Source organism: Pinus tabuliformis, chromosome 5_2 (genome assembly GCF_031772625.1).
Source record: "Pinus tabuliformis cultivar Carrire ecotype Pingquan chromosome 5_2, CPIR1, whole genome shotgun sequence".
Taxonomy (NCBI): Eukaryota; Viridiplantae; Streptophyta; class Pinopsida; order Pinales; family Pinaceae; genus Pinus; species Pinus tabuliformis.
In genome coordinates, this window is record NC_142306.1 from 136,996,351 (window position 1) to 137,010,708 (window position 14,358).

General features: G+C 38.6%; 1 protein-coding gene across 1 annotated transcript; it reads left to right on the forward strand.

Annotated features, from left to right (window-relative positions):
- Positions 1–971: 971 nt before the first annotated feature.
- LOC149157888 (uncharacterized) lies at positions 972–6,904 on the forward strand. The gene is made up of 3 exons (XM_089433811.1): positions 972–2,545; positions 2,632–3,533; positions 3,744–6,904. Exons 1-3 carry the CDS (start codon positions 972–974, stop codon positions 6,902–6,904), a joined length of 5,637 nt encoding a protein of 1,878 aa, XP_089289937.1.
- Positions 6,905–14,358: the final 7,454 nt, after the last annotated feature.

Genomic DNA, 14,358 nt, shown 5'->3' on the forward strand with positions numbered 1-14,358 from the left:
TTAGGTAAACATATTTTTATTTTTTTATAAAATGGATAATGAAGGTTGTGCAAGCATGTTTTAAAGGTATATTTAAAACTTTTAGCACTTCGTATAAATAAGAAAAATTCAAGTATTTGTGCACAACATTGACTTTTCTTTATAAAAATGAAAATATGCGGTTGTATTAATGTCAGAAATTAAAAAACACATCATTTCCATATGGAATCAGTCAAAGCGGCCTTAATATGAGATTACGATTTAAATTGTGTCCACGTGATTGAAAAAAATGGAAAAGAAGTTGAAATATGATTTTGGACTAACATTTGGACATTGAAAATAAACCAGTGATTTTTTGTTGAGGTATTTATTGAATGAGATTTTTTTTTTAAAGTATATTATCATAATTTTTTCATTTAAATTACAATTAAATATCTAATTTTTGGACAACAAAAATTGTTTTGAGCTGTTGATCCATACACTTATAATTTTTACCAGACATAGTTACATTCCAAACAATTGTCATGGTTGATTTGACTCACTTAAAAACTAGTTAGAACTACACTAAGAATTGGGTATATAAAGAACACCATAGATATCAAGAACCAAACCTAATTGGAATCAAGATTAGTGTCGTATTTGAAGTACACATTATTCATATTTTGAGTTTTTAATTATAGAATACATATGCATAGGTTTTTATTAGCATTAATCAACAATTTGTGAATGGTTGAACTACCAATACTTACAGCACTCCATAGAATCTTGTGTGAGGTTTAGAGAAGGGTTTTAACTAAACACTGTAACCTACCTCAAGAATATCTATAAACATACAATTGATTGAATTATTGTGATGTAATATTCCAAGGCAACACGAGATTGCTCTGATGCGATTTCTTGAACTCTGCAACCTAACCCTAACCTGCTGCCGCCGCCCCTGACTGTTCACCCTGCAACTGCCGCCGCTCCCCTGCTGGTTGATAGCAATGGAAATGGCGGGCGGAGGGGAGAGCTCTGCTCCCCCTCCAAATCACTCTGCGAATTCTGACAAAACCTTTCTGCACCCTTCTGACGCTGGCCCTGATGCAGGACATAGCGACAATCGGAAAGCTGAGGCAAGGATCCATACGGCCCCGACAGAAGACGATGACGCTGACAAAGAGAACCATGACAAAGCCAAGGCGACCCAGCCTAAAGCAACCTCAGCCACTTGTATCCCAAAGGCTGCTGAACCCATCAAGGTGGACTTGCCCAGCCACCGTATCAATGGTGAAATCCAGTACATGCAAGATCATGCCCTCATAGGAAAATTTTTAGGCTTCTGGCCCACGGAGAAAGCATTACAAGGCTGGATAGCCTCAAAATGGAAGCCCAAAGGACAAATAACTCTGCAACTAGGACCAAAGGGCTTCTTTACAGCTATATTCCACTGTGTGGAGGACAGAGTGAGGATATTCGAAGGAGGGCCGTACTTCTTCAACTCGTCAGGCCTCTATCTCACTGAATGGAAGCCCAGATTCAACCCCGACAAAGAGGACTTCAGTTGGGCACCCGTCTGGATCAGGATGTACTCCCTCCCTGCAGAATACTGGAAAGAAGAAACACTGGCGGACATAGGCAACAAACTGGGCACCTTCATTCGAGTCGCAGCAGAGACAAAAACTCGCAAGTACACCTCATATGCTAGGATCTGTGTCCAGATGCATCTGACCAACGCCCTCGCGGATACGGTAAAGCTCTATCACGATGATTATGAATGGTCTCAACCTTTAGATTATGAACATATTCCCTTCCGCTGCCGTAAGTGTCATGAGCATGGCCATTTATTTCGTGACTGTCCTTTAAATTCCCAGTCCAAAGCAGCTGCTGCTGTCTCCGAAATAGACTCTGAAGGTTTCATCAAAGTCCCCAACCGCCGCAGGCATACCAAAAAGAGCCAGCCAGTTATTGAAAACCCTCTCAAAGAGAACCTTCAGAACAAATTCTCTGTTCTCGCTACGCATGAAAAAAATGATAATACCAGCTCTGAATCCCCACACAAACCCTCTGAACCATCTTCCTCCCTCCCTCATTTGAATCCCCCGCAATCCTTCGACCCGAACCCAATAAATCCCACTTCCAGCCCCTCCTTGGAGAAAGGTAAATCCATATCTCGTTTCAGTCCCCTCTCGTTCTCTAAAGAGCAACCCTCAGTGGATCATGAACAGCCGGATGCAGAAATGGAAACAGACGCTACTCTAGCTATCAGGCTCCAGCACGAAGCAGATGAAGAAGTTCCAGGTGAAACTACTGTTATGGAAGAAGACCAAACGGAAGTCACCATCGATGGATTAGATATCTTTACACTTGAGGCGACATGCAAACAAAAGGAATTCAACTCCATTCAACCTTGGAAAATCGACAAGCTGGAAGGAGTCCTAGCCAAGGCGCAGCACAATAAAAGCCTGGGCATCCAAGAAGGCAGTCTATGGGATGGAAAAAAGCTACTCAAGGATCTCAAGAAAAGGGGACGAAAGACAGACCTCCAGCGCACCATAGCATTGGGAGAAATACTTATGGAATCAGGGCGATTCCCTAAGTTGACAAAGTTCTACAAACCCAAATCACAGTTTACATGAAGTTAATATCCTGGAATGTGAGAGGACTCAACAGTCCCTCAAAACACAGAATGATCAAACATCTGATTCAGCAAGAAAAACCCACCATAGTTTTTTTGCAAGAAACCAAAAGCACCACTGATGCTATTGAACGAATCCGTGGCAAAGTTTGGGCAGGAAGCAGGGCTATCTCTGTTGATGCCTCAGGAGCCTCAGGTGGGTTAGCTATTCTATGGAACCCACAGATCATCACATTATATGACTTCCACGCCACACTCCATCTCCTTCAAGCTTCATTCCACCTCGTTGGCACGAACATACATGGTCACCTCACAAATGTTTATTTTCCTCAATCTGTTCAGCAAAAAATAGAACTTCTGGAAATGCTTGCTCTTCTTAATGAAAACAGACAATTCCCGCTATGGATCGGGGGAGGCGACTTCAACATAATAACTTCCATGACAGAGAAACAGGGAGGCCGTATTGGACTCGACAGTGATAGTGAAAGCCTCAAAGATTTCATTCGAAACAATCACCTTATGGACATCCCTACCTCGAATGGAATCTTCACATGGACTAACAAAAGAAGAGGTATTCAACATATAGCCTCCCGCCTTGACAGATTCTTTCTTTCTGACAATGCAATCCATTTAGGAGGGGATTTCAATGCCTCCATCCTTCCTCATGGCGGATCCGATCACTGGCCAATTTTGTTACAATGGTCCAGACCAGGCAATCAATGCAACCGACCCTTCAGATTTGAAGCGTTCTGGCTCACAAATGCCACTTTCAGAAAAGTAGTCAGTGATGCTTGGACAGCCTACATCCCGCCGCAGGGTGCCAAAATGTATCAATTTCAACAAAAGCTAAAAAATCTGAAGTATGTCCTCAAAATCTGGAATCGCACAAGTTTTGGCAACATTCAAGAGAAGCGTTCTCAATTAGAGCAGCAAATGAGTAAACTCCAACAAAATCTCATTCATCATGGCAGAACAGAAGAACAAGCAAAACAGGAACAAGAACTTTGGAACCAAATAGAAGAACGCAGGAAGCAAGAAGAAATACTCTGGCGGCAAAAATCGAGAATCAACTGGCTCAAAGAAGGCGAGAAGAACACAAAATTCTTTCACAAGACCACTATCCAAAGGCGAATGCATAATAATATAGCGTTCATCAACAACCAACAAGGCGAAAGAATTGAAGAGCATGAGAACATGGAAAAGGAATTCACAGGGTATTTTAAGGAAATCTTAACGGAGCCCATTGAGAACAGGGAAGCAGCAATCCGGGCCATCACGCAGCACATTCCAAGCATTATAACCGAGGATCACAACAACAGACTACTCCAGCCCACGACCCTGCAAGAAATTGAAGAAGCCATGGCTCAATTCAAGGACGGAAAAGCGCCAGGTCCCGATGGCTTCACAGCCAATTTTTTCCACGAATTTTGGGACCTCATCAAGTATGAAGTATGGAACCTGGTTGAAGAATCCCGAAGTATGCATTGGATCCTCCCGTCCCTCAATACCACCTTTCTAGCTCTGGTTCCCAAAGGTGAAGAACCCAATAGGCCGGAAAACTTCAGACCTATCGCGCTCTGCAATGTCATATACAAGCTAATCTCAAAAGTTATAGCAAACAGGCTGAAACCTCTCCTTCCCCTGCTCATATCTCCGGAACAGACAGGATATGTGGAAGGTCGGCAGATTATGGATGGGATCATACTATCAAATGAGGTCATAGAGTCTTTAAAGATCCTCAAAAAATCAGGTATGATTCTAAAACTTGACGTCTCCAAAGCTTTTGATAAGCTTAGCTGGAATTTTATTCAAAAAATGCTTCTAGCCTTTGGATTTAATGCAACATGGACCAGGTGGATCATGAGTCTCATCACCTCTCCTAGCTTTTCAGTTCTCTTGAATGGATCTCCCTCTTCTCCCTTTAAGCCCTCCCGTGGCATAAGACAAGGGGATCCTCTCTCACCCTTTATCTTTGTTTTAATGGCTGAGGGTCTCAGCAGACTACTCAAAGCAGCTATAGCCTCTCACAAGCTTAAAGGTATTTCAATTCATGGTCTCAATCCGTTGTCCCATCAACAATTCGTGGACGACACCATGTTATTTGGCCATCCATCCTCAAAAGAAGCCTCCATGTTTAAATCGCTCCTCTCTCTCTTCTCCGAAGCTTCAGGTACCTCCATCAATGCCTCCAAGTCACAGCTTTTCTTTTTCAATACCCCCCTCTCCACACAAAGAAATATAGCCAGAATCTTGGGATTCTCCATCTCCCATCTGCCTTCTAAATATCTTGGAGCGCCACTCTCAGCGTCGGCTATTAAAAATGCCTCCTGGCAATCTCTCCTTGACAAGCTGGAGTCAAAACTCTCTTTGTGGACATTCCGTGCTCTCAACATGGCAGGTAGATTGGTCTTGATCAAGTCTGTCCTTCAAGCTATGCCGCTGTACCTCTTCTCCACTCTGGCAGCTCCAAAATGGGTCCTCAAAGCCATTCGCAACTTACAGCGCAACTTTCTCTGGGGCTCCACGGGCAGAAATCGAAAATGGGCCCTTGTGAATTGGAAAGAGGTGTGTAAACTCAAATCAGAGGGCGGACTAGGGCTTCGAGATCCACTTCAAAGTAACAACACTATGGGCGCCCGCATGTGGTGGAACTGGCTCTCCAAGCCTCACTCACCTTGGGCCCGCTTATGGCAAGCAAAGTATGCTATGGGAAGTCAGTGGCAAGATCTAATCAGAATCAACTCCAGCGCCCAAGGCTCTCCAATCTGGAATGCTGCTAAGATACACAGTCGATTCATACAGGAACATAGTTTTTGGGAAATACACTCTGGCACGTCAGCTAAGTTCTGGGAGGATTCGTGGCAGCAACTCCCCAAGCTTGCAAATCTATTCCAGATGCCACTCTGGCATTCGTATATGCAGCAAGCAAACCTCATTCACGTGCACCAATTCTGGCATCAAACGCAGAACCAAGGCTATCAAACATGGAGACTTGCAAACAGTTGGCAAAGGGACTGGGAAGGCGAACCATACTCAGACTTGGATCAGGAACTCACACAACGCAGAATACGCCACTCCAACCAGCAGGACAAGCTCAGATGGGGTCATAAGCACAAAGGCACATTCACCACAAAAGAAGCACATCAGCTGCGCTACTCAGACAACCAAGAAAATCAAGACCAAATATGGGCGCGAGTATGGCTTTCAGGGCTTTGGCCCAAAATCTCAACCTTCCTATGGTTACTCAGCAAAAGGCGTATACTTACTTGGGATAACTTGATAAAGCGAGGTTTCATTGGGCCCTCTAGATGCCCAAACTGCAATCTTCAAACAGAGACAATCAGCCATCTTATGGAGTCCTGTCCACTTGCAAAGCAGCTCTGGGAGAGGGTGGAATCCTGCAACAAAAGAGCAGCTCCAAGAGGCGAGGATATAACGGACAATCTCAGGAAATGGAGCAAGAACCCGTTCCAAAGCCAATTCCTCAATACATTATGGGATCTCATTCCTGGTTTTCTGTACTGGCTTCTCTGGAAGGAGCGTAACTCTCGTATCTTCAACAACACCTCCCGGACAATAGATGCTCTGTGGCTTATCTATAAAAGAAATATCCAGGAAACCTTAGCCATCAAAACCTGGTACGACACTGATATGCCAGAAGGGCAGCAGGAAAGGGACATATTAAAAGCTTGGAATCTTGACCCTTCTGCCTTTGCAAAGGTCATCACGCGTCCCCCTAGCAGCCCCACCTCACCGTCCTCATGGTCCCTACCAGCTCTTAACTCTTTCAAGCTCAACTTTGACGGAGCAGCAAAGGGTAATCCTGGTCCAGCTGGCTATGGAGGAATCATCCGAAGTCATACAGGCGCTCCCATGCACATCTATTATGGCTCTCTTGGCAAAGACACTAATAATGTAGCGGAAATGGAAGGACTTTGGCAGGGGATCTGTATCGCTGAGCAACTTCACTTCTTTCCACTAGAGGTTGAAGGTGATTCTCTGATCCTTATCAATGCAGCCAAGAAAATCCAAGCAGGAACAGCTGCGGACAAAGTTGCAACCAGCTGGAGACTTTTGAGCAGGTTGGAAGCCTTGGCAGCAAAGCTTACAAATCCACATAGCCTATCCTTTCAGCATGTGCGAAGAACAGCAAATCAAGTCGCCGATAGACTAGCCAACCAAGGAGTTTCTCACTCATCAACCTTCTTCTCAGGATCCTTGGACATAGTCGAAGATGAACACCTCAAAAAAGACTGCATCACCTTGGTGCAAAAGGATCTTTCCCCCCCGGATGCGGGTGGTTGTTAGCTATACAGGGCCCATGGCTTGTCAGCAGGGCAGGTGTCCGCCCGGACAAGCCACGTACACCCAAAGGACATGCCTTAACCACTCCGGCATGCAGCATTCAAGGAGGGCAGTTAAATCTTGTTGCAGAGACGTCCCCTCGACATTCACTGCGTGCATTGAGAAGCTAACCATGGCTCTTCATAGCCGGAAGCTCTCGGACATTCTCCCGCATTTCTCGTCTGCACTTGTTCTGGTCTTGAAGGAAGTGGCGGAGGCTCATTGTTTCGGCTCTCCGTCAGGCTCTGAGAGCGACTGCGATGGTTCAGGAGCCATAGACTGGGGCAATTGGAAAGCTTCCAGGCAGTTTGGTCGTGAACCTGGTAGATTGGCGGTGTTGCAAACCTTCCATCCGCAGTCTGGCTGGGGGATTGGGCGTCTGGTTCAGGGGGACAATCTGTGTGTGCACGCTCGACATCCGCTCACTTTCAGAATGCAGCGTGAACGGCAACGGGGCATCAGTAGGCGGGGTAGTTACAGTGGAAGAGCCCCTTCTCCCTCCTCCTCAATTGAAGATTCCTCTGAGGGTAGAAGGCCAAGAGGAAGGCCTCCGGGCAGAGGAAGAGTCGCGGATCCTCCGGAGAGAATGGAGTGCGGGCATACTAAGCATCCAATGGTTAGATACCGCCTACCGTGCACTCTGTCCAATTCTACCTTCCTCGTCACTGTTTCAGTGGAGCATTGCCGAAATCCGTGGGGTGATGATGATGCTCCTCATGCTGACCCTCAGCGGATTCCTGGGGTTGTCCCCACTGTGGAAATGGAATTTCCGGTCGTTGATATGCTGAGGCCTGTTCATGATCCTGGAGCTGGTCCAAGCGAGCCTGTGCAGCGCAATGCTGGTAAGGGTAAGGCTATTCTCCAGCCTCCCTGTTGCAAGATGGAGGCTGAGCCACAGACAACGGAAGAAGACTAGTTCGTGCTGCAGGTTTCTCTGCATGAATTTTCTCTCTGTCAGCTCTCTTTGCGACCATATATGTATCTGCACTCAGTCATTTTGTACTTCTGTCCATATTTGTTATGGTGTCGGTTATCTGTTACTTCTGTTATGGTGTCGGTGTCCTCTATGTGTCTATGTTGTCTCAGTCCATGTGTCGGCTACATAAGTGTCACTCGGGTTCCAGCTTTTGTATTCCTGGTATGAATACTCTCGTGTTTACAGTCGGTCCCAGGACCAGTTTTACAGGGCCGCGGCCCTGGTGTAATACTGATGATGTAATTTTGCTCTCGCTGTAATATAATTTAGCTCAGTCTTATTTAGAAAAAAAAAAAGAATATCTATAAACATTGGATAATCCTCGCATTATGATTTAATTCCATGCCTTAACTATGTATAACAAGTCTGTTGGAAATTTGCAGTTCCCAATATATTTTTCTTTTTCCTTAAATGTATAACTTGATTTCAATATATATTTGAAACGATGAATCTATTGACTATGAACCTTTCTACAAAAATGCATGAAACCCATTCATATTTCTAAAACCATTAGTCACTATCGCCTATAGCCATATTCCCTTTTTCTTGAGATTCATGTATCGACTCGATGCAATTTTTTGTTACATAAACAAGTAACTTATTAGAGAAAATCCCATCAACTTTCATGGATAGTAGTTTTCAGTGCGAGGTAAAATGTACATCAAGAATACTACAAGAAATTTCACGAAAATACAATAATAATCTGTTTCTTTGCATATTAGTTCAACCTTAAAGAAAAATTCTCCATATGGGGTTTTTGTGCAGATTTTATGAGATGGTTCAACACAAATTTAACCTATTTGAAATTGAACAAGGACGATGATATCTAATTCTCAAAATTAGACTCAACTAGATGTTGGTAATGAGAAATTTTAGACTCGGTTGAAAATTTTGGTTCAAGAATTGATATGATGTGTCAGATTATGAGTAAGAAAAACAATATCTTTTTGATATTCAAGCAACTAGGTCATAATTATAAATGCATACATCTGATTAAATTTCCGGACATATATTTTTTTTCCAATGAATAAAATCGAAAAATATTCTTCTTTGCCGCAGGAACGAGAACACGTCTAAGAAGTAGGTGCTACAACATAAGAATTGGCACTATCAAATATTTTGGTAGGAACATAAGAACCAATCACGAGGAACTAAATTCTTATTCAAATATGATTTATAGAATGAAAAATTCATCACATGGTTAAGGAAAACTAGACACACGGTTGCGTGAGGGCATGCAACATCATCAACAGGGGAGAAGATTGAGTCACGAAAATGACCATATTTTACATCGTTTTAACCATATTTTGATAAGATTTTCATTGACTTGTATACCTTTCCCATATTAGGTTTTCTAAGGTATAAATTTTGGGCATTTCTACATTAGTATTTTTATGTGATTATTCTTTTCATTTCTTATTCAAAATATTTCTTAAATTTCAAAAAAAGTTAGTAACTAATTAATGTTAAATTTGTGTAAATGAATTTACATGATCTAATATTTCATAATATCATAAGATCTAAATATTCCAATAGAATATCCATGATTGTTGGAATTATAATATCATTTGTGATGGACTATTTTAGTAAAATACTTAGGGAACTTTATAGATCATATTGGTATTAGTTGCACCTTTTGGGTAATTTGTGGGAAATTATATGTTCTAGGAACTAAATTAAGAAAAAGTTGTAGAACCATAGCTATGTTGTATTATTTTATTCACAACCCAAAGGGTATAGAAAAAATGATATTTAGATGGTCTTCATCATGGTAGCTGTAGTAAGAAAGTTCAGAACACTTGTCTTTGAGGAAGCTAGGAGAAAATAAACACCCAATAAAATTAGTGAAGGGAACAACCCAAAAAATATCATCCATGTTCCTAATCCATTACCCCTTCATTGATCTTATTTAAAATTGGAAAAATAATTGATATTGTTCAAGAGGAAGATGGTATTGCTCTAGTAGATTTGTATTATTGGCTACAATAGTTCTAGGTATATTTCAATGCTGATCATATAAAAGTGGTAGGATTTTTAAAACCTTTTTTTTTTCTACCCTATTGCATATGTAGAGGTGCAATACATCCATTTGCGCTAGTTTCCTAAAAGATAGGGATAATGTGTACAAGTGTATACCTTGAAATTTAGAAAAATGGCTATCAGGCATGGTAACTTCAAAGTAACCTAGATATACTCCTCAAGTATTTTGGGCTCTACACAATCATTTAGAGAAGTAAGTGATGCTCTTTAAGCCTAGGATAGTTTATGAGGGCTATGTAGAAGAACGATATCTATAAAATATGGGTTATGAAAAGCATAAACAAAACATTCAAAATATAAAGAGAAACATCATTCATCCATGGGAAGAAAGAATCAAGGAAAACTTTCAGAACTAAAATTCACCAATGGAAATAATTTCCCATTTTTTTATTTAAAACAATTCATTAATTTCAATTTTCCTAAATTTTATTCACCAAAATTATAAAGGATCAAATTATTTTACCTTAAAAATCACCAAATGGTTATAGAAACGATATAAAATTTTTATAACTTGAATTATTTTTTATAAAAATATTACCAATCATATTGCAATTTGTATATTAAGGACTAGTAAGATTTGGAAAGGTTTCCACACTTTAAGAAAAAATTCAATCCTTTAAATTTTCCATTAAAAATTAAAGTCGAAATGAAAATACATGAACACGAAAATAACTGCACATATATGAAAGGCTTCAAGTACCCATCATAGTCATCAAAATTTTGATAGTGACATTGAAGAGCATTGGAAACTACACCCAATGTTGAACCTTAAGAATTATAAGAAGGATAGCAAGGATAAAAACATTCTCTCCATGAATCCAAGCAAACATAGAAAGTATCTCATATGCTCATTAGAGGATTTCCAGAACTTATATGTAGGAGGATGTGTAACTTAGTATGCTTCATCACTAGGAAGAGAAGAACATTTAAAAACTCTTCTGTATTCATATCCTAGTGAATAAGACTAAAGTACATGCTATATTTGATTCAAATTCGCATGTTAATCTCATAAACACCAATCTATTTAGGAATATTTGTTTGGAGGTTCATGGATCTAATCCCTTACACATTGGTCTAGGTAATGGAAGATATGGAAACAAAACAATGTAAAGGCTAGATATGTTGAAAGTGTAAAGATGGTTGATGAGGCGGAATTGGACATGGTATGACATGATGTTTCTGGTGTAGTATTTGAAATCCCATACATTTATATGAGGGACACAATTCTCATGTCGATATCCAATCCGTACTACCTAATAAATGATTAATATAGTTATATCATGAATACGTGTAATGGTACATGGTAGATCTCATTAGTAAGTTCCAACCAAGCTAAAAATTTAGTTAGTTCCAACAAGAAATATTTGTTGCTTTCATTTAGAGAAAATAGACTAGGTGGTGAAATGGTAATCCAAAGGCATTATTCGAGGGATATACTAAAGTGAAAAATTAGTAGTTAAAGGAGATTTATAGGAATATAGGGGAGTGTGCCAAGATATTATAGATATATAACTTAAGAGGGATGTGTAGTGTTGAGTTAGTCTTGTATTCATTGCATGACTTCAAACATGTATTGAAAATTGCACTAGTTGTAGCCCGAGCATTACAAGGAGGGAAAATATACCCTTGATGGGCATTTAGAAAGAGGATAGAAACCCCCTTTGAGTTGTATTTAAAGAAAAATCCCTAAAAAAAATGGGTAGATTTTGGTTTTTGCTTTTGGCATTTTTCAAACATGGCTTTCAGTTTTATGCATTTTGTTTTATGAATTTTGGTTTAGCTCATGCTTTCGTAGTTATAATTAAGAGAATATGGTTTTCTTCTACTCTAGGATAGATCAATTAGTGGTTTATATATATATATATATATATATATATATATATATATATATATATATATATATATATATATATATATATATATATATATATATATATAGATAGATATATATATATAGATAGATAGATAGATAGATAGATATATTGTATTGTCACATTGTAAAAACGAATATAGTAAGAAATATTTCTAGTTTTCCTAGTTTTTGTTTATGTAAATTTATGTTTCTTTGATTGTATCTATTCTATTTTATCAAGAATATGTTTACATTTTATAACTATATAAGGTTGAAATGAAAGTTTGGTATAAGAGAAATTTTAGTTTCAAGGGAGCTCTTTTGTGGCCAAGAGAATTTTCTTTGGTTTGTGGCATACCCTATTATAGTGGGAGATCGATAGAAATGATTCTTGTTATGAAAGGAAATTACAACTACTTTAAAGAAAGAGATTGAGAAATTAAATGGGAAAAGTTTTGAGTTGTGGATGATCAAAATGTAATATATGTGACAGGAAATTACTAGTGGATCATTGTGTATCTATGTACTATATTGAGGGGGATATCAACATACGTCTAATCTAAATTTGATCAAAAGAAAAATAGTGTAATATGGTTTTGTCTCCCAAATTTAGTTTTACTATTTTTTTCACAACAACTATGATGAAGACACTCTATAACAAGTTAGGGTACTTTGTATTATTCTAAGTTATTCGTGAAAAAATTGTTCATACAAGAAATGTTATATAGCCCTAGGATGAAGGATGGAAGCTTAGCGATAAATCACCTAAATGGATTCAATACTATAGAAAGTCAACTATTATTAATTGGTATTAAGATATCATATTAAGATAAGTGTATCTATTTTTTTGGATTCTTTATCAGACTTGTGATATGGTTTTGTTGTTCGCATGAGTTGTAATGCACTTACCTTCAGTTTCAATGGTATAGTCGCATCTTTTATATTGAAGGAGATGCGATGAAGAGACATGGAAATTTATACAACATACGCCTTGTCTATATTATGATGTTCCTAGAGTAAAAAACAAAAGTAAGTCCTTAAGAAGGATATATAAACCTAGAGGAAGATCTACATCTCTAGTGAAAATTTTAAATGTATCATGGATTTATGGAGAGAAAGGACATTACAGGAAAAACTGTAGATCCCAAATTTTTGAGAAATGGAGAAGATTTGATTATGCTACTTCTATAGAAGAAAAAATAACATCAAATAAAGGATGGGATGTGCACTTGGCTTCTTTAATCATACATGTAAATCATGGAGCTTGGTTGGTTAAATCAAAGGAATCCTTTCCTATGACTCCTGATAGGGAGTGCTTTTTCTTTACTTTGAAAGATAATGGTGGTGATCATTTCTTACAAGATGAATAAAAAAGAAGAAATATAGGATGAGGAAAAATCAAGTGTAAACTTAGTGAGTGGAAGAATTAGATAACTCATTGGCATTATGCATCTAACGATATTGGTTAGAAATTTTGTCTTTGTAAGAAGGATGAGTGATGGAGGTGTAGAAACAACCAATGAAATGGATACTTGTAGGATGGTTCAAGGATCAATGGTATTATTGAGAGGATATCAAATTGGAAATGTATATAATATGTTTGGAAGAACTATCTATGTTGTGTGTAACAACTTTTATCATTTTTAGAGACAATCCAAAGAAGGAAAAAAAACCTAGTCTCTAGAAAAAATACAATTTTGTGTCATCAAAGACTATGATAGACTAAAGAGAAGGGAATATTGGTACTACATGGAAATGGTATGATAAAATTTATGCATAATTTCTTTATATTTCTGTATTTATTAACAGTGTTAATATGAGAAGTAGAATTTAGTAAAATTCTTCTCTCGTGCTACAAGGGTAGGGGGAATATGGCAATTGATGCAAAGTCATGTATTCGGACCTATGTGAATTCCATAAGTAGGTAAGTACTTGTAAAATTTATAATTTAGTTATGACATCTGACATCTTAAGGAAACATGAATTTATTTACTTGGGAATAAATATAAGGTATTTTAAAATTGTAAAAAGTTAAATTATTTTATCAAAAATTAGATATAGAAGAATATTTATCTATTAAGGAAGAATAATGATGACAAATGATGTGAGAATGAGCTTGAAGAAAACCATAGGAAGTTTCATATAATAATGGAAAAAACTAGCCCATAAACACCTTAGAATAATGGAATTGTAGAAAGGATGAAATAGACACCAATAGAGAAGGCAAGGAACATGCTTAGTGGTTCAAGACAATAATTTAATGTATAGGTAGTGGATATTCTTTTTATATAGTATATATATCACCCTCACAAGTGTTAAATGATCAGACATGATGAATAAACTAGTAAGAAACCATGTCTTAAAAATCTTAGGCCATTTGATCGTGATGACTATGTACATGTTTCAAAGGGGAATAACGTTAAGCTCAATAAGAAAGATAAAATTTAGATATTTATTCGATACAAATGTCTAGAAGGTTATAATTTTAGAAACCAAAAAACTTAGAAGGACATGTGTAGATGATATGTAACATTTGGAGAGGTCAATTAT